This window comes from Haliotis cracherodii, unplaced genomic scaffold, assembly GCF_022045235.1.
Source record: "Haliotis cracherodii isolate W230 unplaced genomic scaffold, xgHalCrac1.p SCAF_3, whole genome shotgun sequence".
Lineage (NCBI taxonomy): Eukaryota > Metazoa > Mollusca > Gastropoda > Lepetellida > Haliotidae > Haliotis > Haliotis cracherodii.
In genome coordinates this window covers 52,319,485-52,344,624 of record NW_027266286.1, presented here as the reverse complement: position 1 = coordinate 52,344,624, position 25,140 = coordinate 52,319,485, and the positions used below count along the sequence as shown (strand labels likewise).

General features: G+C 38.7%; 1 protein-coding gene across 15 annotated transcripts in view; it reads right to left on the bottom strand.

Annotated features, from left to right (window-relative positions):
* Positions 1-25,140, bottom strand: part of LOC139474225 (CUGBP Elav-like family member 2) — a 230,921-nt gene that overhangs the window by 24,356 nt on the left and 181,425 nt on the right. For all 15 annotated transcript variants that reach the window (XM_071257131.1, XM_071257134.1, XM_071257133.1 and 12 more), the window contains one exon: positions 6,183-6,265. In XM_071257131.1, coding sequence (XP_071113232.1) covers positions 6,183-6,265 — 83 coding nt within the window. The remainder of the gene's footprint in view (positions 1-6,182; positions 6,266-25,140) is intronic.

The following is a 25,140-nucleotide window of genomic DNA, read 5'->3' as shown; positions in this document are numbered from 1 at the left end:
GAGTAATTGAAATTTGACCTGCATGCTGCATTATGTCACGAGTGAATATTGTTTAACACTGCCATCAGGAATATTACTTACTCCTGCGTCATCATGCATGATCATGGTGGGTATATATAATTGAGTCTGGGCCAGGAACGCCAGTGGTTAAAGCATCTATCCATAGTGCTATGGAATTGTCTCTCTCTTTGGTGTTTAACACCTTACTCAGCAGTATTCCAGCTATATGATAGAGGTCTGTAAATAATTGTGTCTGGACCAGACAAACCAGTGATTGACATCATGAGCATTGGTACACGCAATTGGGATACGATGACATGCGTCCCGTTAGTTGCCTCTTACGACAAGCATGGGTTGCTGAAGACCTATTCTACCCCGGATCTTTACGGGCACACACCCACATGACAAAAATCTGATCACAATAATAACCAATCATCACTCCTTTGCATCAATACGAAAGAAGGCTTCGAAGTCGCTATGCTATTAACATAGCTTATCACGTGATTATTGCTTTGTGACGCCAACAAGATCAATTTACTTCTGGGGTTTCCTAACCTCATTAAAATGCTGTACATTGCCCAGTGAACATGCTGATGAGCTTGTTATTTGTTTAAAATTCTGTTGTTTAAGAAAACAAGCCTAGACTTGAACTAGCAACTTTATTCATTAAAAAGCAGTCTGTAAATTAACATTCATCACAACCTCGTCCAACTGGTATTTTGTAAAATCCCAAATTTATGATGCACTCAGCAACATTCCAGCAATATATGACAATGGTTTGAAAAACATTGAGATCTGGACCAGACAAACAAGCAATTGCTAGTATGAACAACAATCCACACCATCAGGGTATGATGACATGCAATCACCAAGTCGTTTCGTACTATAATTATTTGTTGCTGGGGACCTATTCTAACTCCCAGTGGGGGTATCTGAACAATGAAGTAGACTCACTAAACTTGTAACAGGAAACAACTGGCTTTCAAATTCCACTTCATATCAGATGATCAACAGAAACCTCATATTTTACTTTTTAAACATATCAAGTAAGTGTATGCATGAATAGGGAGTCATTTGATATGTGGCTACCTGACAGGGATGGTTATTGGAGGTTCAAAGTGTATCACAATATTTTATGATGCACAAGGCAGTTTTGCGATACGTATAATGACATATTGCATAATTCTTAATTTTGAATTCAGAAGCTCACTTACAACAGACTGCAATATTTGTTTTATCAATTTTGCCATCCGTTTGTTTTAGACTGAAGTGCTTCCACACTTCAGCATTGCTTTTCACATTTGAAACAACTGACCACACCCATCTTTGGGCTCCGAATGTTGTTGACATAGATTTTGTGAGACATATCGCGGAGAGAATTAATGTCAATTTACCAATCTACCAGTAATATACCAGCCCTTACTGATGGATGGATGGATGGAAAGAAGGATCAGTGTGGCAAAGTTGTCTACCCTTAAAGGGACCCCATACACTTGGTTGATGTATGACCAGCCAAGCTTCAACATGTACAATGAATGCAGCGACTTGCAAATGTAATTATGTCTTCACACTATGTGAAGATATGAAAGTTCAGCTGGGGTTTGGGTTTTTTCTTCAATTAATGGACCTGACTTGATGGAATATTACAGAGCCACAACTGTGAATCAGCCACATGATGAAATATCAAGATGATTGAGAAATATTTAAATGACATTTCTCACAGCCAGAAGGAAATCCATCACATTAAAACGTTCCCACACAATCCTCCTCCTCATATAAATCAAGGAAGTTCACTACTGCAGCTTAACAAGGAAAGTGAAAAGAAAAATCATACATCTATCAAGTTTAAATAAATCAAGTGACATAACTGTTTCCTCCACCACAAGGACAAGGACAAACCCAACTGTTAACAGCAATACTCCAGGGGCATTAGAAAGCTGATTGTAACAAATATCGCTGACTGACTTTCAATACAAGCATTGCTGATTGAAAGCATGACCCAGCTTAATACTGACACTGGGATCAGTGCTGGCTAACCTTTCACTAGTTGCGGGCCATCATATCCTCACAGAAATATGTCAAGGTCAACTGCAGTGATTTAGGAATGTAACATTAGTGTCGGGGCAAGCAAGAGTAGGGGCAGTACATATTAATTCTAGTTCAATGGAACCATACAAAGAAATCCTTACTGGGACGGAAATGGGAACTGCCAGTAATCTGTCCATCCTTTGCCATGCAAACATATATATTTTATTGCTAATAGTTTTGCTATATGTCTAAAACTGGTTAAAGGAAGAGCTTAGAAGACTGACCAAGTTGTTTTCTCTATGCTTTTCGAGTGGTATGACTGCTCAGTGATGTTCGTTTATTAAGATTTGGAAACCATCTATCAGTACCCAGTTAACAGTACATATACATTTTGCAATTCCTGCAATTGCTGAATTTGCACGGTTGTCACCATGGTGTCTACGAACCGGATGTCGATTATGATTTTGATTGGACTATGCTTAGACTTGTTAGTCACGCCAAACTATAACTCCGGAATTCAAGCCTCATTTAGCAATGAGGCTTGAAACTGGACTCTTATAGTCAGTTTACCTCCTTGCCTGGGGAAGATGACAATCCAGTGATTGACATAATGAGCATCCATCCAAGCAATTTGGTTACAGAGACATGCAATAAACAAAGTCACTAAGCCTGAAAACCCGATCCATTTAGTCGCCTCTTACGACAAGCATAGATTGCTCGGAATCTATAGTCATATCCACATTCCCCGTATGGACGTTGATCATACATCAACACTGACCACAGCAAATTTATATATCAACAGCTCATATTAATCTTGCCCTGTATAATCCAGGAATTGATATTTCAGGTTTGCAGCATTAGGACACGATACCCTTCACAGCAGTATTCTTTGATTTCATTCTTATATACTTTTCAGGCTAGAGGCCTTCCCAAATCAATTCACAACTGAAAAAGGAAAGGTATTATCATGATAATCTCATAATGTAGGATTTATCTTTTTCATCAAACTGAATAGCAGCAACGGTCTGCCACAAAGTTATTTTTTTATAAACTGTCACTAGTCAACCTTGAGAAAGATATCTCATTCTGTTACTTCAAAGCTTCAGCTTGATTTGAAAACATTTAGGTCAAATAAGCTGTTGCGAGAATGATCGTAATGTGTTTTTTCATGAGTCAATAAACCGACCCCTTTCATTTGGAATGACTGTTTTTTGTGAGTTTAGTGCATAAATTGTTTCCATTTGTCATTCAATCAGCCTCCAATTATTTCATCAATTATTAATTTCAATTATGTTTGGTCAACTGTAGGTTCAGCTCATCTCATATTACAAAAAAGCTACATAAACCTATGACATGGTGACAAAGATGAAAAGTGTTTTGTTTTTAAACATCTTGTGTCTATCAATCTCAAATTTAAATGATCAACAATTATTTCACAAAGAAAAATAACTGAACTTCTGATCACCATGGCAAACCTGCTTTTACACTTGAGAATGTAATAAGAAAGAAACAGCGAAACATACACCTACCACTTGCAGTCTAACATCAAGCTTAGAAAGTTAAATCCTTTAAACTCTACCTCACGATATAAATATCTGGGACACTTCTCTACTTGAAAATCCATACAGAACTGACTAGGTTCACCTTCCAGTAACTATGACGACAAACTCCAATCACTTCTGTGAAACCAACAAACTGCCCCAGTTTCAATTACATTTACAATCATACAGAAAGCCAGAACCCTCATGTCAAGAGGTCAGTCTCGCATGATGAAACCCTTCTATTATACTGATTCTCCAAGCCTGGGCTGCCATCCAGGTCACCCCACAGTGTCAGCAGCAACCTGTCTGGGACCGTGTTTGAATTCTGCAATCACCCCCAACATGCCGCTCCATCAATAACCCCATCCAATCATCATCCCTGCTGCAGCATGATGTATGAAGGACATGGTGCGTGTGGGGATGCAGCAGACAAGCATCTGTTTGTTGTCGTCTCCCAGGACTCCTAGTGTGGTAGCCCCTGCTGTGTAGTGCATCACATGGTGGAACACCATTGGTTTGGAATGGTGAGGTAAACCAGCATTGCTTAAAAGTTTGACAACTTTCGTGATGAACATTTCATACTGTGTTATACTTCCCAAGGCTTCCTCATCCTGGGGTTTCCATTCTATTTCCAATTTAACAATATAATTGTATTGTTATTGGCATTTGCAATATTGGAAACACTTCATGTTGAGCTACACCAGGATTGCTTAAAAGTTGGATAACTTTCATGATGAATATTTCATAGCGTAATAATGCTTCATGCAGCTGGCATCATCCTGGGTTTCTATTCTGTTTTCTATTTCACAATATAATGGTATTGTCAGATGATTAATTATACAGACTCCTGCTATCTGACTCTGCAGTGTCGAGGTTTCTCGTGGGATGATTAAGGGAATCCATAAACTGTTTAAGCTATCGCGATCCTTCATTAAGATAGCTGCAAATTAACAGACCAAGTCATTTAGAAGTCACAGAACTTAATGGGCACTTTGACCAACATCCTGATTTGAGGATTAACCTCAATGGCCAAAGTAATTGCCAGAGAAATCAGCAGTATCAGCACTAGTTACTCCAAAGGTATTTTTCTATTGCAGCTTTCTCTCTACTTACATCACCGAGTCCTCTATTTCTCCAATAATTCTCCAAATCTATCAATGATTGATTGTCCAGAAGTGTTAAATAATATTTATAGTTTTTCTTACAACTATTCAAGTCTATCACACAAACATCGCAACCAACAAGATACCTAATCTCAAAACGATTTACTTTGACATCTAAAATTTACCCAAATACATAAACTATTAGCTGTTACCTGTACTAACAAATGATTTTTTTAATTAGTAAACCTATCCTAACCAAATCAGTAAAGCAGGTCTAGTAAAATTGCAGAGTGCACAAGTATGACTGTAAATCTACCACATAGCGTACAATGGAGCTGTCTCTCAACAGCTTATACCATTGAGATTGTTAGGATCCATTCTTAAAGACACGTTTTCCAAAACAGATGTGCTGTCTTTCTTCAACAAAATGCCAAGAATTCTATGTATATATACACATAAAGCATATTTCACTTCAAAATAAACTAGCTGAAGTTTCTCTGACGGCATCAGTGTCTAGACAGTTCTCTATCTCCAATTGTGTCAGACTATTTCCTTGAGGCCCTCATTCAAGCTTCCCTCCAAACTGAAAGCAATGAAGGAGCGGTGGGGTAGCCTAGTGATTAAAGTGTTTGCTCGTCATGCTGAAGACCTGGGTTCCATTACAGACATGGGTACAATGTATGAAGCCCATTTCTGGTGTCCCTCACCGTGACACTGCTGGAATATTGCTAAAAGGAGCGTAAAACCACTCACTCACTCATTCACTCAATCACCAAAAGCAATGAACAACAACTCCACCATTGCCAGACTAACTCGGAAAGACAAAAGTAGCATGATTAGATTAATCATGTTGTGTTCAAATGGCTAGCTTCAATTAAGGGCATCAAATTACCCCTGATCAAGGTTTTCATCCCAGTTTTAGCTGTGAAAATGTGGACATGTCATTTACCATCAATATCAAGCAACCAGCTTGGTGTATCATTGAAACAGCAGCTCCCCATGAGACATGTACCACAAAATTCCCAAACTAGATCCATTCATAGCAGTCATTGGGAATGTGACAATAGATGCTTCATTAGGCACGTTTGTAATGGGAAGAATGGATTTCTGGAATATGTGAAATGTTGAGTGGGAAACATGAAATATTGGTTTACTTATTGAGGGTTCCTAAAAGACAGGAAGGCTTAACAAAAATAGCAAATGTCCTGATTACACTTGACTTCAAAATGAGGTTGGCAGGTTGGACTATATTTCATTTCATTTTATTTGCGGCAGAAAAGTTAGCAGTGCTTGGCATATGTTCATGTGTGCTCTTTGTTTTGTCATAAACAGCGAGTAACTCTGAAAATGCCAGGACTCTACTTGTTAGCCCTAACCAACAAACACTCCCAAGTTCAAGTGAATAGATAGGACATTATTCTAACTGTTTTAGGGATCAGATGAAGCAGTCTCCTTGAAAAGAAAAGGTCTTCTCAAAATAACAAGAAGCTTTGATAAGAGTTTTACTTACCCCATGCATTGTTTTGATATTGTGTAAGGCATTTTGGGCAGCCAGAGCAGCTTTTCTGGTATAGAATGTCACAAAACAGCATCCTGAAACAAGAAAATGCAGAGGTAAACAGAAATTCATTCTTACATATTTGTCTTACAGATGTCAAATTGTATACGGAGGAGAAATTGTTTGTTTGTGCTGTACATAGAAGTGAAGGCAACCCCTGTGGTGAGAGTCTTGTATGCATCATCACCACTTAGGGAAGCACACACCTAAACCCAGGCAGAAAACAAGGAAGGGTGAGATGGCCCCATGACATACTCTGAAAGAGAAAACTTAAAATGCATCAAAACTCATAAGATAGAAAGATAGGTATTCATAACAGTGAGTGAGTGAGTGAGCGAGTTTGGTTTTATGCTGCTTTTAGCAATATTCCAGCAATATCACGGCGAGGGACACCAGAAATGGGCTTCACATTGTACCCATGTCAGGATTCGAACCCGGGTCTTCGGCGTGACGAGCGAACACTTTAACCACTAGGCTACCCGACCGCCCCTTATATCCATAACAGAGCACCTTAATGACTGTAAAGTGGGGGACATACATTTCTCATTTTAATGATTTATATGTGAACACTGATGTTACAGAATGGAAAGGAATCACATAAAATCATTCTGAACACAATTCTAATCCTGAGGCAGTTGTCAGTACATTGCAGGGTTGTCTGTTCCAAAAACTAGCAGAGACTTGTTACTTGGTATCATGATCTGTAGTAGATAAATAGTGTCATTGATCATGTTGATGTACGTTTGTTACTAGACTTGGGCTTCTGACTGGTCTGACCGAGTGCAGTCACGGACTGGAGGGTCGGGAATAACTCTAAGACCATAGCTTATTAATGCTGGATAGAAACAGAGCAAAAATCTTATGATTTACCCCTATTTTTGTTACGTGCTGTGGATAAAACTCACATAACATAGTGTACTCATATACACGCACATGATAATATCATGCTTTGAGATGTACATGCTAAGCAAGACACATACTAGGTCTGGCAGAAGGTAACAGATCAATGCCTAATAACCTTAGCCAGGCGAACCACTGGTTGATAACATGAACAATCATCCATGGCCTTTTTTGGGAGATGCTGACACAATCAACCAGATCTGATCCTCATGAGTCAGTTCTTACAAGCTGGAGGTACTGGGGACCTCTTCTACCCTGGAATCTCTAAACAGCAGGACTAATTGTATACAAAATGCACAGAACAGACTTGTGTACATCAAGTAGAAACACATCAAAGAACTAAAAAGAACATCAGTTCTATAATCAAACATTCTGGTTAACACATCAAGAACCTTACAAAACACATTCCCAGAACTGAAGCCAGAAAACAGCTTTAACAGTACAAGCGAATCAGATCTTCACTACTCACATCCACCATCTCACATACACATTCAATGCCACCAACAAAATGTTCTGCTATTTAAAATAAAATATCCTCCAGAGACTAATGAGGTTAAAACTAAGTGGTTCATTACATAATGGCCTTGTAGTACTGGTAGTGTGAGGTGTTCGCAAGTTAATAACGACTTAATCCTACTCTTCATGGCAATACATAGGGCAATATTACACAGATTAACAGCAGAAGTCAACTCTGTCAGACTGGAGATGCAACTCTTTGAAACATAGCCCGAGGTATAGACTGACATGTTTGTTTGTTGTTTCACACCATACTGTGCAATATTCCAGCTATATGACAGCTGCCTGTAATTAACTGACCAGACAATCGAGTGATCGACATTGTGAGCAACGGTCCATTAGTATAACATGCAATCAACCAAGTCACTGATCCTGAACACCCTAATCCATTTGGTCACCTCTTACATTTGTAAGTTTGATAGCGCACTCAGCAACATTCAGTATTCCACAATATGACACAGCCTGTAAACATTCACGTCTTGACCAGAAAATCCTCTGATTGACATCATGAGCATCGAGCCATGCAACTTGGATCAACCAAATCAGAGTCTGACCACCCGATCCTGTTTCGATTCGTAAGCATACATTGCTGATCCAGAAACCATATGGAGCGAGGGAAGGACTAAAAATGCAGGCATAGCCTTAATACCACAGCTACATCACTGAGAATGGCAGGGTTGGCAATTAATGCTAAAAAAAATAACAGCCAAATGTAAACTTAATCTATCAACACTCAACATGTGTAGACGTTAGAAAGCCAGCGAGCAAGGTCAGTGAGCAAGTGAATTGTGTATGACACTCAGCAATATTGTACACATGAATTACACAAACATAACAACATATAACAAACGCTCATCATTAATATGCTACATTTTAAATATAAGTTTGACCATTTGAAATCATGATTAAAAACATACTTCAAAAGTACAAAAAAGGATTTTCATTTATAAAGTAACCAATCATGATTGATCGGTTGAAAAAAACAAACACAACAAATGATTTATGTCCAAATTCCAACCAATTCCCAGTGCCAGTTGGTAAGTATTACAATTATTTACCTTCGGAGATTAATACTACATTGGAGATTTTCAATACTGCTGAGAATTGAGTTTCAGCCAGATGTGGCTGCATCCCAGGTGAAATATATTAACTATAATTACTCTGCGGCGATAAGAGGATGGTTTTTTTTCCAAAGGAGGATCTGAATATTGTAATTGTGCTTATCTTTCCCAACATAAATCAACCACATCTGTAAAGTTATCACCACACCTCACATAAATCAATGGCATTTTACAATCAACAGATCTCCCTGCACCTAATTACAAAGTTGTACTTACTTCATAGTAGGGAGGCAACTCCACAGTATCCAGGCTGAATTTAACCTTAATATTAATTCATTAACTAAATGGGCTGATGCAGCTCTAGCACTACATGGGTGTAATGAAATTGCTCAATAGTGTTGATGACAGCAATATGGCAATAAAAGCTAGATTTAGTTTTTGTACTTGGATTATAATTTTTATCAACAGTAGTCCGTTGAATATTGCTTGGTGTATTCAATGACCTGATCTACAAGGACACATCAATGCCCATACTTAGAAGTAACCCTGAATAAAAAGAAAAAAAATTCATTAATGCACTTTTTGTCTATTTATATATATACATGTATATAAAAAAAATAATTGTAATGCCGTACTCAGCAATATATGATGACAGTCTGTAAATAATTGAGTCTGGACCAGACAATCCAATGTTATGAGCATCAATCCATGCAATTGGAATATGATGACATGCGTCAACCAAGTCATCGAGTCTGACCACCCGATCCTGTTAGTCGCCTCTTATGACGAGCATAGATGCATGGGTTGCTGAACACCTATTCTAGCCTCGATCTTCACGGGTACACTGATTTTGTAAACATAATAGATTGGTATTGTTTGGAAACCCAGAGACAATGTGAGTATCATACTTTATCAGCACTATTCCTTCAAGAAAATATGGGGATAAAAATAAGTGCTCAACACACTGTGGGACACCAAACCCAGGATCCTCCTCATTCATTAGGATGCTACAACCTCATCCATCTCCCTTGTCCAAGAGTCAAAACAATCCTCTCTACATTGTCGTCTCCCCACAATGAACTGATCCCCACTACTCCTGGCTACAAACATGTAACATTATCATGGACATGACATATTAGTCAATCAGTCGCTGCGACATTTCTGTTGGGAAATGGCTGGGGTTAGTGCGTCCCTGCAGATCACCTCGGGGTGTGCATGTTCACTGTGATGTCGCCACACAGATTCAATTACAGTACCAGACAACAGAATGAAATGTCACCTCTGTGGCCTGGCCGGGCTCACACAGATAGGCCAAGTGACACTCAGTGTTGGAAGATAGAGCATAAGCAGTGTGAAGATGATGGATTCCCTGGACAGGCTTCAGCTGGGAGATGAGTGGGGTTGAAACATGCAGAAGGGTTTTGTTTCAGAGAGTGAGAAAACCACAAGGTCAAGAGAAGTGAATGCTGTCTGACTGACAACAGTTTCCAACAACATATCAGCATGTAAATAAGCTCGGCATGTAGCAGTGTCCAAAATGAAGGGGTTTTCATGGGCCAATGTGGTTGTCTCCAATATATACTGAACCTAAAGACTAAATTTAAACCCATAAATTTGTAACAGCAGGGCTCTAACAAGGGCCCATGCTAATGTGGTTATATAAGGCAGGGCTCTAACAAGGACCAATGCTATATTGGTTATATAAGGGCTACAGACAGGGCTCAAGGTATGGAAAGGTAGGTGAAATAGGGTTTAAGGTTGCATCGAAGATTACAGAGTGTGTGCATGTGTGCTGAAACTCGTCTCAAAGCGCTAGCCAGAAACTATACCATCCCACTGTTCTAACATCAACACCAAACTCAGACCTATCCGTTTTTGTTGATCCCCTTAATGGCAAGCGACAGGCAAGATATCAACAAGTACCATATTTTGGTACGATGCGGCTTAGTGTCCAACTACCAACCTTCTGCTCTCTAGAATAATAGATAGACACTTACTGACTTAGCTTGAGGAAAATTAACTAATGACCTTCTTATCTTTTAAAACTGACTGTGTATATTACCACCCATCCCAAATAATGTTAGTTATGCATGTTATGGGTAAAATGTCATCTATCGTCCATATATTTTGGCAGGAATCATAATGTAAAGTCTTTGCGTGCATTCACAGTTTGTACAGAGGAGCATGATTCAATAACAATTCAATTTTGCCTTCCACTTCACCTGAATAGGTTCATAAAAACAATTTCATCAATATTTAACAGAAATCATATCAGAAAACCCATATAACATGCATTAGCGGAACCAGAAATATCCATTAACTTTTCTTGTCGCTCATATTTTCACCGAAGATTGTGAAAAGCTAATTGTTTGAAATCATTTAACAAATAAGGCACACAGATCTATGAACAGCAAATAAAATCTGCAGGTTTGCATGTGAAAGTCAAGTCAAGGTCCATGGCCTGTATTGAAATCTAACCTTTCCTGTACGAACAATAGCAACACCCAGTATAATTTTCCAGCAGTAGAATTGATGCAGCAGCAAGCAAGCAGGCCCTAGATGTTCCGTAAAGCTACATGTTAGGCAAACAGTCTGTGTGTTGATTCAGCTGAGGCAGTGGGGGAAATTGCCTTACATAGAATCAGGAGAGGTAGGGGAAGGGGACATTTGGAAGTCATTTGTGGAGGCAGGAGGATGGGGGCATACTTGCAGTCCCCCTGCTGTATGGAGAAGCCAGACACAATCACCATATACACCAGTCTGGGGCAAGCAGAGGTCAGCATTCACTAAACACCTCATGGCTACTGTAGACAGATTCCAGAACTTCGTAGGATTGCATCATCCAAGTGGATTGGCAACATGTGACATTAATAAGTGGGGAAGCTGCCACTGGCGGCATCAAAAGGATTCTAAACTGTAGAGAAATGTACCAAAACTTTAGTATGATAAACCCGTTTTCAAAGCCCCCCTGTGGGATGCCACGATGCAACAACTTCAAAGGAAACCAGTATCATAAAGTCATGATACAGCTACTCCAGGAATCAGTCATGTTTTGACAGGATTGACAACATAAGTGTAAGTTTAGGTTAGGTTTAGTCAAACTAGTTTACTATTTACATTTTGGGGAAACTACAAGTCAGTATTACTTTTCACCAGTTTGCGACTATCAGACTAGACGAAACCTGACAACTTAGGATATAAGCAACGCAATAGCTTTGTCATTCAACCATGTCCAAGTATCACTGTTACAATCCATGATTCACTTGGTGACCCTAAAACAGAAATTGTTCGAGGACAGTGACCAGACAGCGCCTACAGAAACAAGCAGGAGTGAAGTGGTGTCACGGTTGACCTCCGGTCAGGGGTGGTGGAGCAGTGCCTCCCTTCCAAGTTACCCAAAACAAAGGTCAGCCTGTGAGGAGTGTGTGTAGCCTTGCCTGACAGATGATGTTATCATCAAAGGGGCTTGTCAGACATGCTGTGCCACTGTCATTTCTATGGCCAGTCTCAACTGCTACAATAGCTTGTCAACACCCAGCATGTGGTATGGCCATTTGCATAGAGGGGTCCTTGTACCATCAACACTGTCAAATTGCTTGGCCAACAAATCAATGTTATTACTTTGCTGTGATACTGTGTTGATTGAGTCTCTTGAATGCTGAGCTTGTCCCCACCGTGAAAGGTACACACAGGATTAGTGTTTGATATACTCCCCATAGCTGTAATTGAACCTACGCCACATTGGCTGCACTGAATGCAAGGTGTGCAATGACAATAGTAGGGTTCTTATCATTTTTTTAAAGCACACTAGCACATTAAATGTTTTTCTTACTCTGAATCTTAATGAAGGATATCCCCCTTTCAACAGTATTTATGGAAAACATTTGGAATGTTATGGTGAGGTGAGGTGAAACCGAGTTTAACATCGCTTTTAAGATTATTGCATTTTTATAACAGTGGTGTGGTGTGGTGTGGTGTGCGTGCGTGCGTGCGTGCGTGGTGTGGTGTGGTGTGGTGTGGTGTGTGTTCTGTGTTCATTCTCTACATTTGTGCGTCACGTAAAACCCTGAATCTGAAAGTCATAACAAAATCATTTTTGCCCTGATTCACTTTTCACAAATACTTTACAACTTCTTTTGTTTACTTGTATCACAAAAATTACAAACAGAACTGACATGGAGATCCTTGAACTAACAAAGCTCTCTATTGTTGTATTACTTCCCTCAAAATAAATCATGACAGATTTCTTATATTCAAAAGAGAAGTCATAAAGGTAACGCCAATATGCCCTGGTGATTGAGTTCCTGAAAGTATAATAAACAACAAGGTCCCTGCAAACACCATGATAAACAGAAGATGCTTCCACAAACGCTGACTAATACCCTGTTATCAGGCTCAATATTGCTTCCAAGACATACCAGCTGTCACAACTGTGCTCAGTGCTGTAACTGTAACAATAAAATATACACAAACCATTTTCTTATCTTTCCAGAATCCAAGGCACCAGATGGCTTTTGTCTTACCAGAGACTAAACCCCCAAGTCTTGAAGGGATTTCAACACTTCATCTGTGTTTATCTTACAACAAACATTTATTGGTCCTGACCAAGTGGACCAGTTGGTAAGAAAGTATTGTCCAATTTTTGTTGTTGTTTTATTCAAAGTTGAGATTATGTTTAAAAGTCTTATTTTCTGTGAATACGTAGATATTTAAACATTGCATTCAATACCATTTTGTTAAATTAACTATTAAAAGCATTTTTTTTCTTGAGCCTGTTACCATTGAATTACAAGTAAACATAACAGATGTTATCATAATGATAACTTAATTGGGAATATTTACTGGCATTTACTGGGGCCCAATAATGGCTTTAGGGAATGCCTAGATAAATCAGGATCACAATACTTATAGCCCTCAAGAGCATAAACTTTATTGGCAGGCTTTTAAATATCAAAAGGCAACATTATTATTAATCACTTATTAGTACAGTCAAGTCCTGTTAATCCGACATTGTTGGTTGCATATGATTATGTCGAATAAACAAAATTAAGTAGTACCAACGTTTGTGATCGAAAATTGGACAACTACATGATGGCTAATGATGCAAACACAATATAATAAAAAAATGAAAAATAATATATGCATATCGTTATGATACATTGTTAGCGGAATATGTTTTCTAATCATGCAACCGTTTAAAGCCAAACACAAAACTACGGTTACGGGCTGTATGACTGATTCAAAATATTTTTTAAAGCATGGTCTGGAATGGAAGTCGCCAGTTTGGAACTAGTACTGCAAAGCTGCTTTTTTAGTGGCCAATGTGGACATCCTGTTGGTCAAAGTTCGCAAAAGGTCGTTCTAACAGGACCTGTGAAGGGAAGTCCTCAGTGGGAGTGAGAATTTGTATCTGATTTTTATGAGCTTGAGGTAATAAGATTAATCCTGTTCTGTTTATTCAAACATCAATTGTTTATTGTTAGCAAGTTTATCTCTGCAGCCATTGTAAAAACCAGATACCAGCAGACTCGCATCAAAATACAGGGATGTGTACTCACAGGCAGATGACCACTGAGAACGCTGATCACTGTCGGATTAACAAGACTAATTGATGAGTGATTTAGGTAATTCGTTGCAAATTAGGTGTGTCGGGAGTCGGATGGCAAGACTGTCGGATTAACGGGTCTAAATAGCACTGATTTAATCAGTTCCCATCAATGGAGTCGGATAAAGCAGATTGTCGGATTAACGAATGTCGGATTAACGAATGTCGGATTAACGAGAATTGACTGTATATTACTTTAATTTCTTCATATTACCTTACACCAGTGAATGTTCCTGTTTGGAGATGACATTTATCCCTTTGTCTTCAAGACAATACAATACAATACATGAAACATGCTAAGGGTTTTACCTTGACTTACAAAAGTGGAGGTTCAGGGAACAACCAATAATTAATCTTAAGTGGTCATGATTGATGGATTAAATAACAAGACACCCTTAACTGCTCTTGATATGCAGTAGGTATGAAGAATATTATGGTGCTTCCCTTGGGATGTAGAATATTCCATTTTTGCATCAAATCTCAACATTTGTGTGTACTGGACGCACACTTGTGCATCAATCAAAACCCAGATGCTTCAATTTATCTCAAAAAACTTCTATGACCATGATTTGATTCAAGGTTCTGGTTCTGGTTCAAGTTCAAGGTAAATTGAAATTCAATCCGGTAACCTAAGTCTTTATGGAGCATATTATCCCCATTCAATATTTAAGATACATTTTACATTGTTGAATTTACAGCTCAATAGGAGTGATTTGCTGAACAATCATGATCAGATGGTACCGAGAGAACTAATGAGCTATAGTAGCAGGGAAACGGTATCTGCTTGAACACTTCTTTGGCAAGGACAATCTCGCAGATAAAACAAGACTTGCTATTGAAAAAAATATATTTCCAAACCTCCCAAACAAGCTCATATTCAACATGCTCAACAGTGTTTGAAATAAAGGGTGTTCCTGGGATCCTTGAGGTTTTCACCTATAGTATTTCAATCAAAGGACACCCTAATTCTTAAACTTTTAATATTAAGGTTCTGACAAAACAACCTGGACTTTCATGCTTAATTACACACCACTCAAAATGAGAATCTTAATCACTGAGGTCTTTCTAAATCTGATATTCAAAATTGGAGTGAGTGAAAAGGGTATTTTGCTTCTTTTCGCAATATTCAAATAAAATCAATGCAGTGATCACAAGAAATGGGCTTCATATATTGTACCTATGCAGGAAATGGAACTTGTGTGAGAAAACTCACGCTTAAGCCTTTAGCCTCTGGGCTACCCTCAAAATTGGAACCAAATGACACCATGAGAAAAGTACAGAATATCTTCATATTATTGCCATCAGAAAATATAGAAATTAGCGTACCTCGATGTTTGCTGCTGTGTATTTGAAGCGGGGGGTCAGACACTAGTCACTAGTCAATAGACAAGGCAGATAGCTCTTTATGACCGATAACAACAAAATTGGGAACAGGGTTTAAAGTGTATCACAATATTTTGTGATGCAGAATGCTGTCTTGCGATACGTATCACGATGTATTGTACAATTCCAAATTTTATAATTCGGAATCAATCTGATACATTAAGGTATGTATTGAAGTTCATAAATGGAACAAAACAAGATGCTGGTACAACATGATGTTAACTCAGTCAATAAATACGCAGCCATCTTGGGACCCTGAATGCATCTTCCGAGGCAGCGAAGACATTTGGCAAGTATATAACATTAAACACATCATAAAATTCATATTTGAAATCCCCTGATATATCGAGCATGGAAAAATGAAATTGTGACAAGTATCGTTGAAAGAATGAACCCCAATATACCAATAACACCGCACACCCTTTAACAAAATACATCAGAATGTCATAATGATGAACAAACACAGGGTTACCGTACTAAATGAAAGTAATTACAGACAACACAATCACCAAGTCAGATATATCTGACATAGTAACTTGTGAAACCCCACAGATCTAATTATTGTGAATTCTTCAGACATGACAACCAAATCAATGAAATTAGGAGAAAAGTATGTTAAAAATGTGAGTTTTCGACATGTGACCATGGTGACATGGAACTCAGGAGGCACATACAAGAAAGAATAGGCTAATCTAATTGGGCTTACCGTCTTGGGAAACAACTGTGCATTCCTTTACACTAACGAAAGGCACATACTGCCTAGAGATGTAGGAATGCTATGGTAAGGGTTACTGCTGGTTCAAAGATTATTTTTTATGCTTAAAGAAATTTAAAAAAACATTCAACTCAATAAATTTGGGGAGTTTCAGTGCATATTTAAGAAGGAAAACCGTTTGTCTGATAAGAAAATCTGTATCTGGCCTTGACTTGTTCATTCATGATCATATCACTTAAATCCATCACACACCCATACTTATCAGTTTTGTTATGGCTATATAGTGCCAGTCAAACACAATCCTAGTCACCATACCTGATGCCTGAAGCACTTCAATCAAAAATCCAACCTTCCTAAACTCCAAGAAACTTTCACATGAGACATGTGCTTTCTCCATGGTGTATGGGTCAACATGGCAGAAACTGCCAGGCCATCTGAGAGCTATCAATCAAAGCCACACAGACTAGCAGACCAGACATAACTGTGTTTGAAGCAAGAGTTGCACCTTGTTTATACATAGCCGACACCTCCTTATTTTCAGGCATTTAAGTAGCAGGCCTTGACACCACGGTAGCAGGGAGCAGGCCTTGACACCACGGTAGCAGGGAGCAGGCCTTGACACCACGGTAGCAGTGTACATGGTGTAGCCTAAACCAAACAAGACTAAATGTGTCACAATCTGACTGAAGGGATATGAAGCACAGAGCTTTTGTCATAGCATGGATGGACATGTCCATACGTCCATTAGTCCGATACCAGTCAAATCCAGAAAAACTGTCTTGGTTATAGCTCCAAGAATGTAGTTATATTACATAAACCATTAGTCCAAATGAGCTACGGACCAGTTGTATATGACCAATGGCATCTCTCCCCTACATAGGGTATGAATATTTTTCTTCAGTTGTGAAATGTTAAAACTGTGGTATTTGGCAAGGAACCATGAAAACTGGATACATCATATTGATTTAAATTTTCTGCATCCTACTCCACTTTCCTTACTAGGTGGGTGGTTTAGTTGTCATGGTAGCAATGGTGTTATCTACTGTGATTATCAGGTGTTGTTTCTGCCAATATCAAGTGTGTTTCTACCATTACCATTCCCTGAAAAACTGATTATACAATACAAATCATAAAAAAGTTATTTTCATTTAATGTTATTTAGGATAGAGGAAAATATTACCTATTTTAATGTTTGGTTGAAATAAAAGAGGAAAATGAGACAAATTCTATCCATAGAACTTCATGTTGCACTATGATCATGCCTTACAACAGGTGTTTTTTCAACACACAAAAAACACTACAATTTTACACTTCATAAATGATAATGATTGAAGACAGAGCATTGAAAGAATTAGGTAGTTGAAATCGGTCGTTTAACTCTGTCTTCATTGATGTTACTGCTTCTAAAATGCCACTTAAAAATAAGATTATGTCCTAATTTCAGGCTTCAGTGCTGATGGAGTCCCACAAAGCATATTACTTCTGTGATCAGTAATCATCAGCCTGTATATTGCTCAGAACACCCAAGAAACAATTCATCCCATCCACTACAGAATTCACCAATGTGTTACCATATGCCTGCACAGTAACCTTTAGACATCAGAAAATCATGCCATCTTCCTATTGGCAAGGAAGACAAGGCATACATCTTACCCTCCCACTACTAATCCTTGCTTTTGCAAAGTGTGTAATCAAGCTGAAAGCAACTTCATCTGCATCTGGATTACACCGCCCTTAATGCACAGCTAAGTTACCTCAGTGATAAAATGTTCCCTTCAGTTTCCTCCTGTTTCTTCCCATAGGTAGGCTTTCAATATGTTACAGCTGTGTTCATCCAGCCAGGACAACCACAGCTAGGTGACAAGCACTCATTACCAGGACTCCCTGTGCAGGTGACTAGTGTAAGGGATATGATACACAAACAAGGCACTGCTAGTGCTAGGCTTACTGAAACTGAAATTAGACACGGTAAAACAACTATGTCTGCAGTGTCCATTTCAGTAACTGGGAAAGTGTGGCTCAGTGACCCCTACCTTTCTCAGAATTGGGGACATTGGATGAAATGTGGGAGTGAGTGAGTGAGTATGGTTTTACGCCGCTTTTAGCAATATTCCAGCAATATCACGGCGGGGGACACCAGAAATGGGCTTCACACATTGTACCCATGTCGGGAATCGAACCCGGGTCTTCGGCGTGACGTGCGAGCGCTTTAACCACTAGGCTACCCGACCGCCCCTATAGTTACTAGTGCTAACTGTAGACCTTCAACATGTTCAATGTTACCATAAATTATTTATACATTCCCATCACTAAAACATGTTTTGGACAAGGAAACTTGGTGTTGAATTAAAGTAAAGAGTCGAAGGTACAAAGAAAAACCTATTTCAGATTTTGGATAAAATGTTGCACCCTTTTGGCAATGGTATATACATTTTTTTCCGCAAATAAGGCTTTTGTGTGTAAAAGTCACCATGGCCACGTTCTGAAATGAACTCTGTGTCTGGGCTTTCAAAATGGACAAATAAGGAATTAGGCCAATACTCAGATCAGGTCGACTCCAACCAGAACAATGGTCCTTGAAAAACAAAACAGATTGGAATAGTGTACCTGAGATATTGATGAATAAATCAGAAATATATACTATTCAACATTTGCTAAGGACCAAAATAGTCAACTTGAGTCAAGGTGTGGTCCTTAGCAAATGTTGAGTAGTATAGCATAAGAAGACAAAATATTAATCAGCAAACTTTAGTCACTCATCTGAAATCAGAATCTAGTCATAATTCTGCTTGTCGAGTAAGCATGATAACATAAGCAGCCTTAGAAACTAACAGTTTCAGTCCAATAGTCCTTATAATGATAACGTATAGCAAAAGCCTTAAAAATGGCAAATTTCTACAAGTCCTTATGAGTATTGGGCAGTTTGGCAAGAGCTACTGGACTAGTGCCAATTTCTAACACTGATAAGCTTATGATAGTCAATATTGAGAATAATTTAACTGAAAATCTTGCTGGTAGATACAAGAAAGTCTTGGTGCAGACTGCTCACTCATTTGTAATTTTACGCAAGGGCCAATGACTGAGGCTTCTATCAAAATGAAGCACTTGCTTGACTGTAAAAGTGATAACAGCCCCCAAATCTTGTGAATGAAATGAAATAACAGTGTCACATATTTTCAAAGCAAACATCATCAATCATCATGGTGGTGGCAACCACATACTTGTGCTGCATGGGGTGAACTCTCTGAACACGATTCATGCAGTGTGAGTCTTTAACAACCTCCATGATGCCTCCACATTACTGCACACAACTTCACAATCCTATTAAGCATGTTAAGAAATACTCAGAATTTGACCTTCTCCATAAATACCACCACTGACTGACACCGATGTCAGAAAACACATAACATGGAGAAAAACATGCCAGATAGCATCCAAGAGGAGGGAAATGTGGCTGAAGTGGGTCTAAGTACAGCAGGAATGGTTACAAGGAAATGGCTGGGAGGTCTGACAAATTCATTACCACTCTTCCCCAAAGGCAAAAGAAATACATTTATTCTTAGAACTGAGACAGTAAACAATGTTAACATTGTAATAAACCTTACTAGAACAAAGGTTGTAACAGAGTCAAATATCCCATTTCACTGCACGACTTACAGTTAGTATCATGTTTCACACCAAACCTGCCCATAAAAGGTTATTCATTAACATCTTCTTTGAAAACATGGTACAGTAACTCATGTACATGATGAAGTCAAAGTCCATAGTCTCAATATATCATCTAAGACGATGTAAATTAACGATTCTAGCAGACATCATATCTGCAATTCGGTTTATAGATGCTCTGCTTGTCTTGAATTATGGATAACTTGCGATCAATTTGGTGATCCGAAGGACTTACAAGGTTTCCCTGTCCTTCGGAAAATAGACTATTCATGTGTTGATGGCCAGCAAAACATGTAATTATCACAATGAGGATATTTAAGAAAATAGGACAATGTTTATGTTCCTGAAAACTATCATAAATCTAAACATAATGGAAGATATCGTCAACAATGAATAAAGTCTAATCTCTGTAATTCACCAAAATAACAATTAACACCCCTTCAGAATTTTTTCATGATGCCTGTTTCCAAGGAAATTGATGTTAGTTCAGCTCTAAGAAATCAATGATGAGCTCCTGTTGTGAAGGCCTAGTTCCAAGGCCAGTGATGACCAGAGAACCACTGTATGGCTGGCACCCCCTGGGTCTTCCTAGCTGGTGTTATTACCGTGTGCCAGGCGTGACCCAAGGTGTGGGTACCTGTCTCTCATCCAGCACAGCTGTAGATGGCGCGACAGATTACCGCTGATCAATATATGCACAACACTGCAACATATGCATCAAGCTGATTGCGACACCTCACTTCAGACTTGTGATTGCGAGTTGGAATTAGTCCTGGGGGTGCTGAAATGGGTTTCATGTCTAGATTGTCTTGTGTGTACCTTACTACGTGTCATGCACTGTGTGCCGCATGTAGGGCACAATGGTAGAAGATCACTCATTGGCGTTTATGACAGACGCTCAAAGCCTATGAAAATTTCAGTTTAACCTACCCATTCCTTATTATCAAATTGTGTTTGAAATGAATCATGAAAGTCAAGGGGTTTGTCAACACCCTAACTTTTAATGTTAAATCATGGGGTTCTGAGATCCAAATACTCTGGGAGAAAACCTCAAAACAGAGACCCCATACTTTTTATATATGATACATTTTTTATTATACATTTATTTATTCTATTAATTCTATTTCAAATGTATAGGATAATATAAGTCTCATATGCCTGCACAGAAACACAATCCTGGAAGATCATGTGGTGATATATATTGTGATACAACTACCAGGGCTTTGATAATACTTGTCAGACTACTCACAATTACTGATTTTAAGTTAACAAAAAGGAGAACTGGTCGTCAAACCAGTTGTTGACTGTAAAAGCATCCATGGCATCAAGATACAATGAGCCAGGTTACACATTATAACCATTTTAAATATAGTTTTGATGACAAACACAAGTACGATAGAGATATCCTGTGAAATCTTCTTTGGAGAGCAAAAATAGAAATCAACCTGGGTGGGCGATTCATATTGTTAGCCACTGTACGAGACCATGTGTTAATCAACCTAGTCCATAATTCATTCCAGTTTCATTGTTTGTTTTGTTTGTTTGTTGTTTAACACTGCACTCACTAGTATTCCAGCTATATGACAGCGGTGTGTAAATAATCCAGTGATTGATGTCATGAGCATCGATCCACGATACGATGGCATGCATCGAGTAAGTCAGCAAGCCTGACCACCCGATCCCATTAGTCGCCTCTTACGACAAGCATAGTTGACTATTCTACCCCGGATCTTTACGGGTCAAATTCCTTCTGGATATCATGTACATGAAAAACAGGGCAGTAGAGATAAGGTAAATTATAATGTAAGCAAACATGTTGCAGTAACATTTTTCTTAAACATATAAAACGCCTATTAAAAACACAAGCACCGGGATCACAAAGATATCCCTACCAAGTTCTGCAGAGAACACATTGTTAGTGTAGAACAGTTTGACCATAAGGATCAACTGCAATGTTCACACTGGTTGCTGGGTTACCTGTAAAGTCACCAAAGAACATGAAACTATAGAAAATACACTACTGCAAGAAGAAAACACTATAGTATACTTAGAATATTTAATATTTTTTAAATGATTTCAAAGCGTAAACATTCACTTTTTATGCTACATTACCCATGAACATTACTCATTTGGACGAAACAATCATCAGCCTTATAAAACATTTGTCAACATACACCAACAAACATTATATATTGCACTATTTGAATTATTTTTGTAGATGAACGTGACCTCAACACCAACTGTCATCACGTTCTGCAATACTTCATGATGTCGGCTCCCCGATGACATAGATAACGGACTAACATATGGAGCAATCCTTCAATAACATCTGTACAGTAATTACTGTAACGCTCAGATCAATAGTGACATTAATTTTGTTGTATTGCAAACGCTGATTCAATGATATTCAGAACACATCAGGAACAGAAAAAGCAAAAATTTCTAAAATAAAATAAAAATCACACCATTTTGATCAATTTTGGTTTAGCCATAAATGCATTTTTAAAGATTAAAATGTTTGTTGATTTGACCATAACAGCATCACTCTCCACCAAGTGTCAGTGACTCAATGCAAAATTAACTTACTATGATATAAGCTGCAAGAAATTGCCTTTGCAAATTCCATTGATTGGTTCTTTAAGAACATAACCTTAAGAATGACATACAAGAGTGCTCTGAGAGCACAACATCCCCGCATTTATTTTTTTAACGAGTCAAATGAAGCTCCGTAAAACAGGGGCAGTAACTCTGTCAAAATTAGTCGATACGAAACGGGACTGCGATATGTGTATCATCAACATGTCAACATCTTGGGTGTAGAGTGTCAGGGATATTCTCTGGAAACTGTAGGAGGAGTTGACTTCACAAGCTTAGTACCCTCTCTCATAATAAGGCAAATGAAGCTCCGTAAAACGGGCAGTAACTCTATCAAAATTAGTCGAAACGAAACGGGACTGTGATATGCGTATCATCAACATGTCGACATCTTGTGTTTAGAGTGTCAGGGATATTCTCTGGAAACTGTAGGAGGAGTTAATTTCACAAGCTTAGTACCCTCTGTGGGACAGACGGACGGACTGCGCCATGACATAATCCCCCCTCGGCCACTTCTGGCCCGGCGGGGAATAAAAAGCAGATCTTGCTGATACTGATATTTCATATCAACTCTTTTTGAAATATTCATCTTGTGGTTTCAGTGGTTTCTTCCTTATGAATATGTTATTGCATCAGAAAGCCTATAACATTCTCATAAAGAGCCATATTCCCCGAGTGCCTAGCACATCACACATGTCCATGACAGCGAGAGAGTGCGGATTTCACTGCTGCCACTTCACTCACAGGACCATAAATCCTGTAGACAACTTCATGTGAATTACATAAGCAAGTTTAGCAACAGTCTGTTCACAGCATAGCAGAAAATTACCGCAACTCCACTAAGCCCACCCCCATCTTGTCAACATTCATCATGGTCCTTCACTTCACCAAATTCCACCAGATGTACCCTGATGGCATAAGATGAGAATCTTGCATGCATCAGGGAAACATGCTGACAGCTTTGCACCTAAAAATATCATGATTTACATTTTTCAGAGCAGTGAAACTTTAGCTCCTGATGAATGCCATCGGAAGTAGAGACAACATATGATAACTTGCTGCGATTCCTTGCTTAAAAATTAATGATTTCTTGCTTTTGATAATTATTTATGTTGCATCATGAAACCTAAGCATTTCTATGAAACTGATCCATATCAGATAACCTGATACAGAACAATCACCCTCATTTTTGGATTTGCATGGCAATAGTTTCTTGTGCGAAGCCTTACGAGGTGTCCTCATTCAATGGTCAGTATCAAGCTGAGATATGGGCCTGTGGATGTGAAGAGGGATTGATTGATTCTTGGTTGAGGAATAGAATCAAAATAGTCAACTTTAGTCACTAACAATTCCCACTGTGTAATGGACTCAGTTTTCCAAGAGCTGGAGGAGGTATTGATCCCCTCAATTGTAACACTAATATCACAGAATTCATTTACTGCAGTGCATGTGGAGCCTGTCTGGCTGTGTGATATGATGCACAGATAATGCACAGATGCTGCACGGAACAACCTTGGCATGTTTTCTAATTAAGTCTTGGGACAATTATTTCTCATCTGTCTTTCGAAACATGAAAAACAACAAAATAATTACAACAGCATGTGCTTCTCTGAACAAAAATACAAAACAAGTCACATCAAAGTCAAGCCAATTCAAGACATGGCCAAAACTGGACACAGAAACACTAACATGTGAGCAGACAGTTTCCTTTCAACCAATAAATAAAAAGAATTAGTTCATAAAGTCCAGCACATTCCTTTCCCTTTGGCTTCCTTAACTACAGAGAGATCTTTCACTCTGTTCCTTAATCTTGTTAAGTGTAATTTCATTATTGATTCCAAAACAATTCAAGCCTACTGGCATACACTGGATAATTCCCTGGTGTGTCCAGAGCGCCTGCTAGCAATGTTCAGAGAAGTTGGGAAATAGATTTGGTGGTAGCAATGGAACCATCCCAAAGTCATCATTGCCAGCACATGTTACAAGGTCAGTGAGAACAAGCCCCAGGTTCCCTCTCAATGCTATGGTATAACTCTTCATTAGCGCGGGCTCCACGATGGTAATGCTTATAATGGCTGCAGCTACCTCCTCACATAACTGAAGTGGGGTGGGGGACTCATCGACTAAATCAATACGTCATATTCAAAGTAGAATGTTTCCTGTCTCACCCCTTGGGTTCCACTTGCGAAAGCAAACAGTCATGTCATTAGTACCATTATGCATTACACAACCAAAGAGTGGAAATGTACTGGAGCTTGAAGACAAATATTGATATTATTCACGGCATGTCCACAACAAAAATTGACACTTTGTTCAACCACAATATTGAACTGACCAGTTTCCAACATTAAGCATGAAAGGCAATGGGTCTTTGTCATGACCTTATAAAATGATAGTGATGGAGTATGGTTTTATGCCGCTTTTAGCAAGACTCTAGTAACATCACGGCAGGGGACATCGGAAATGGGC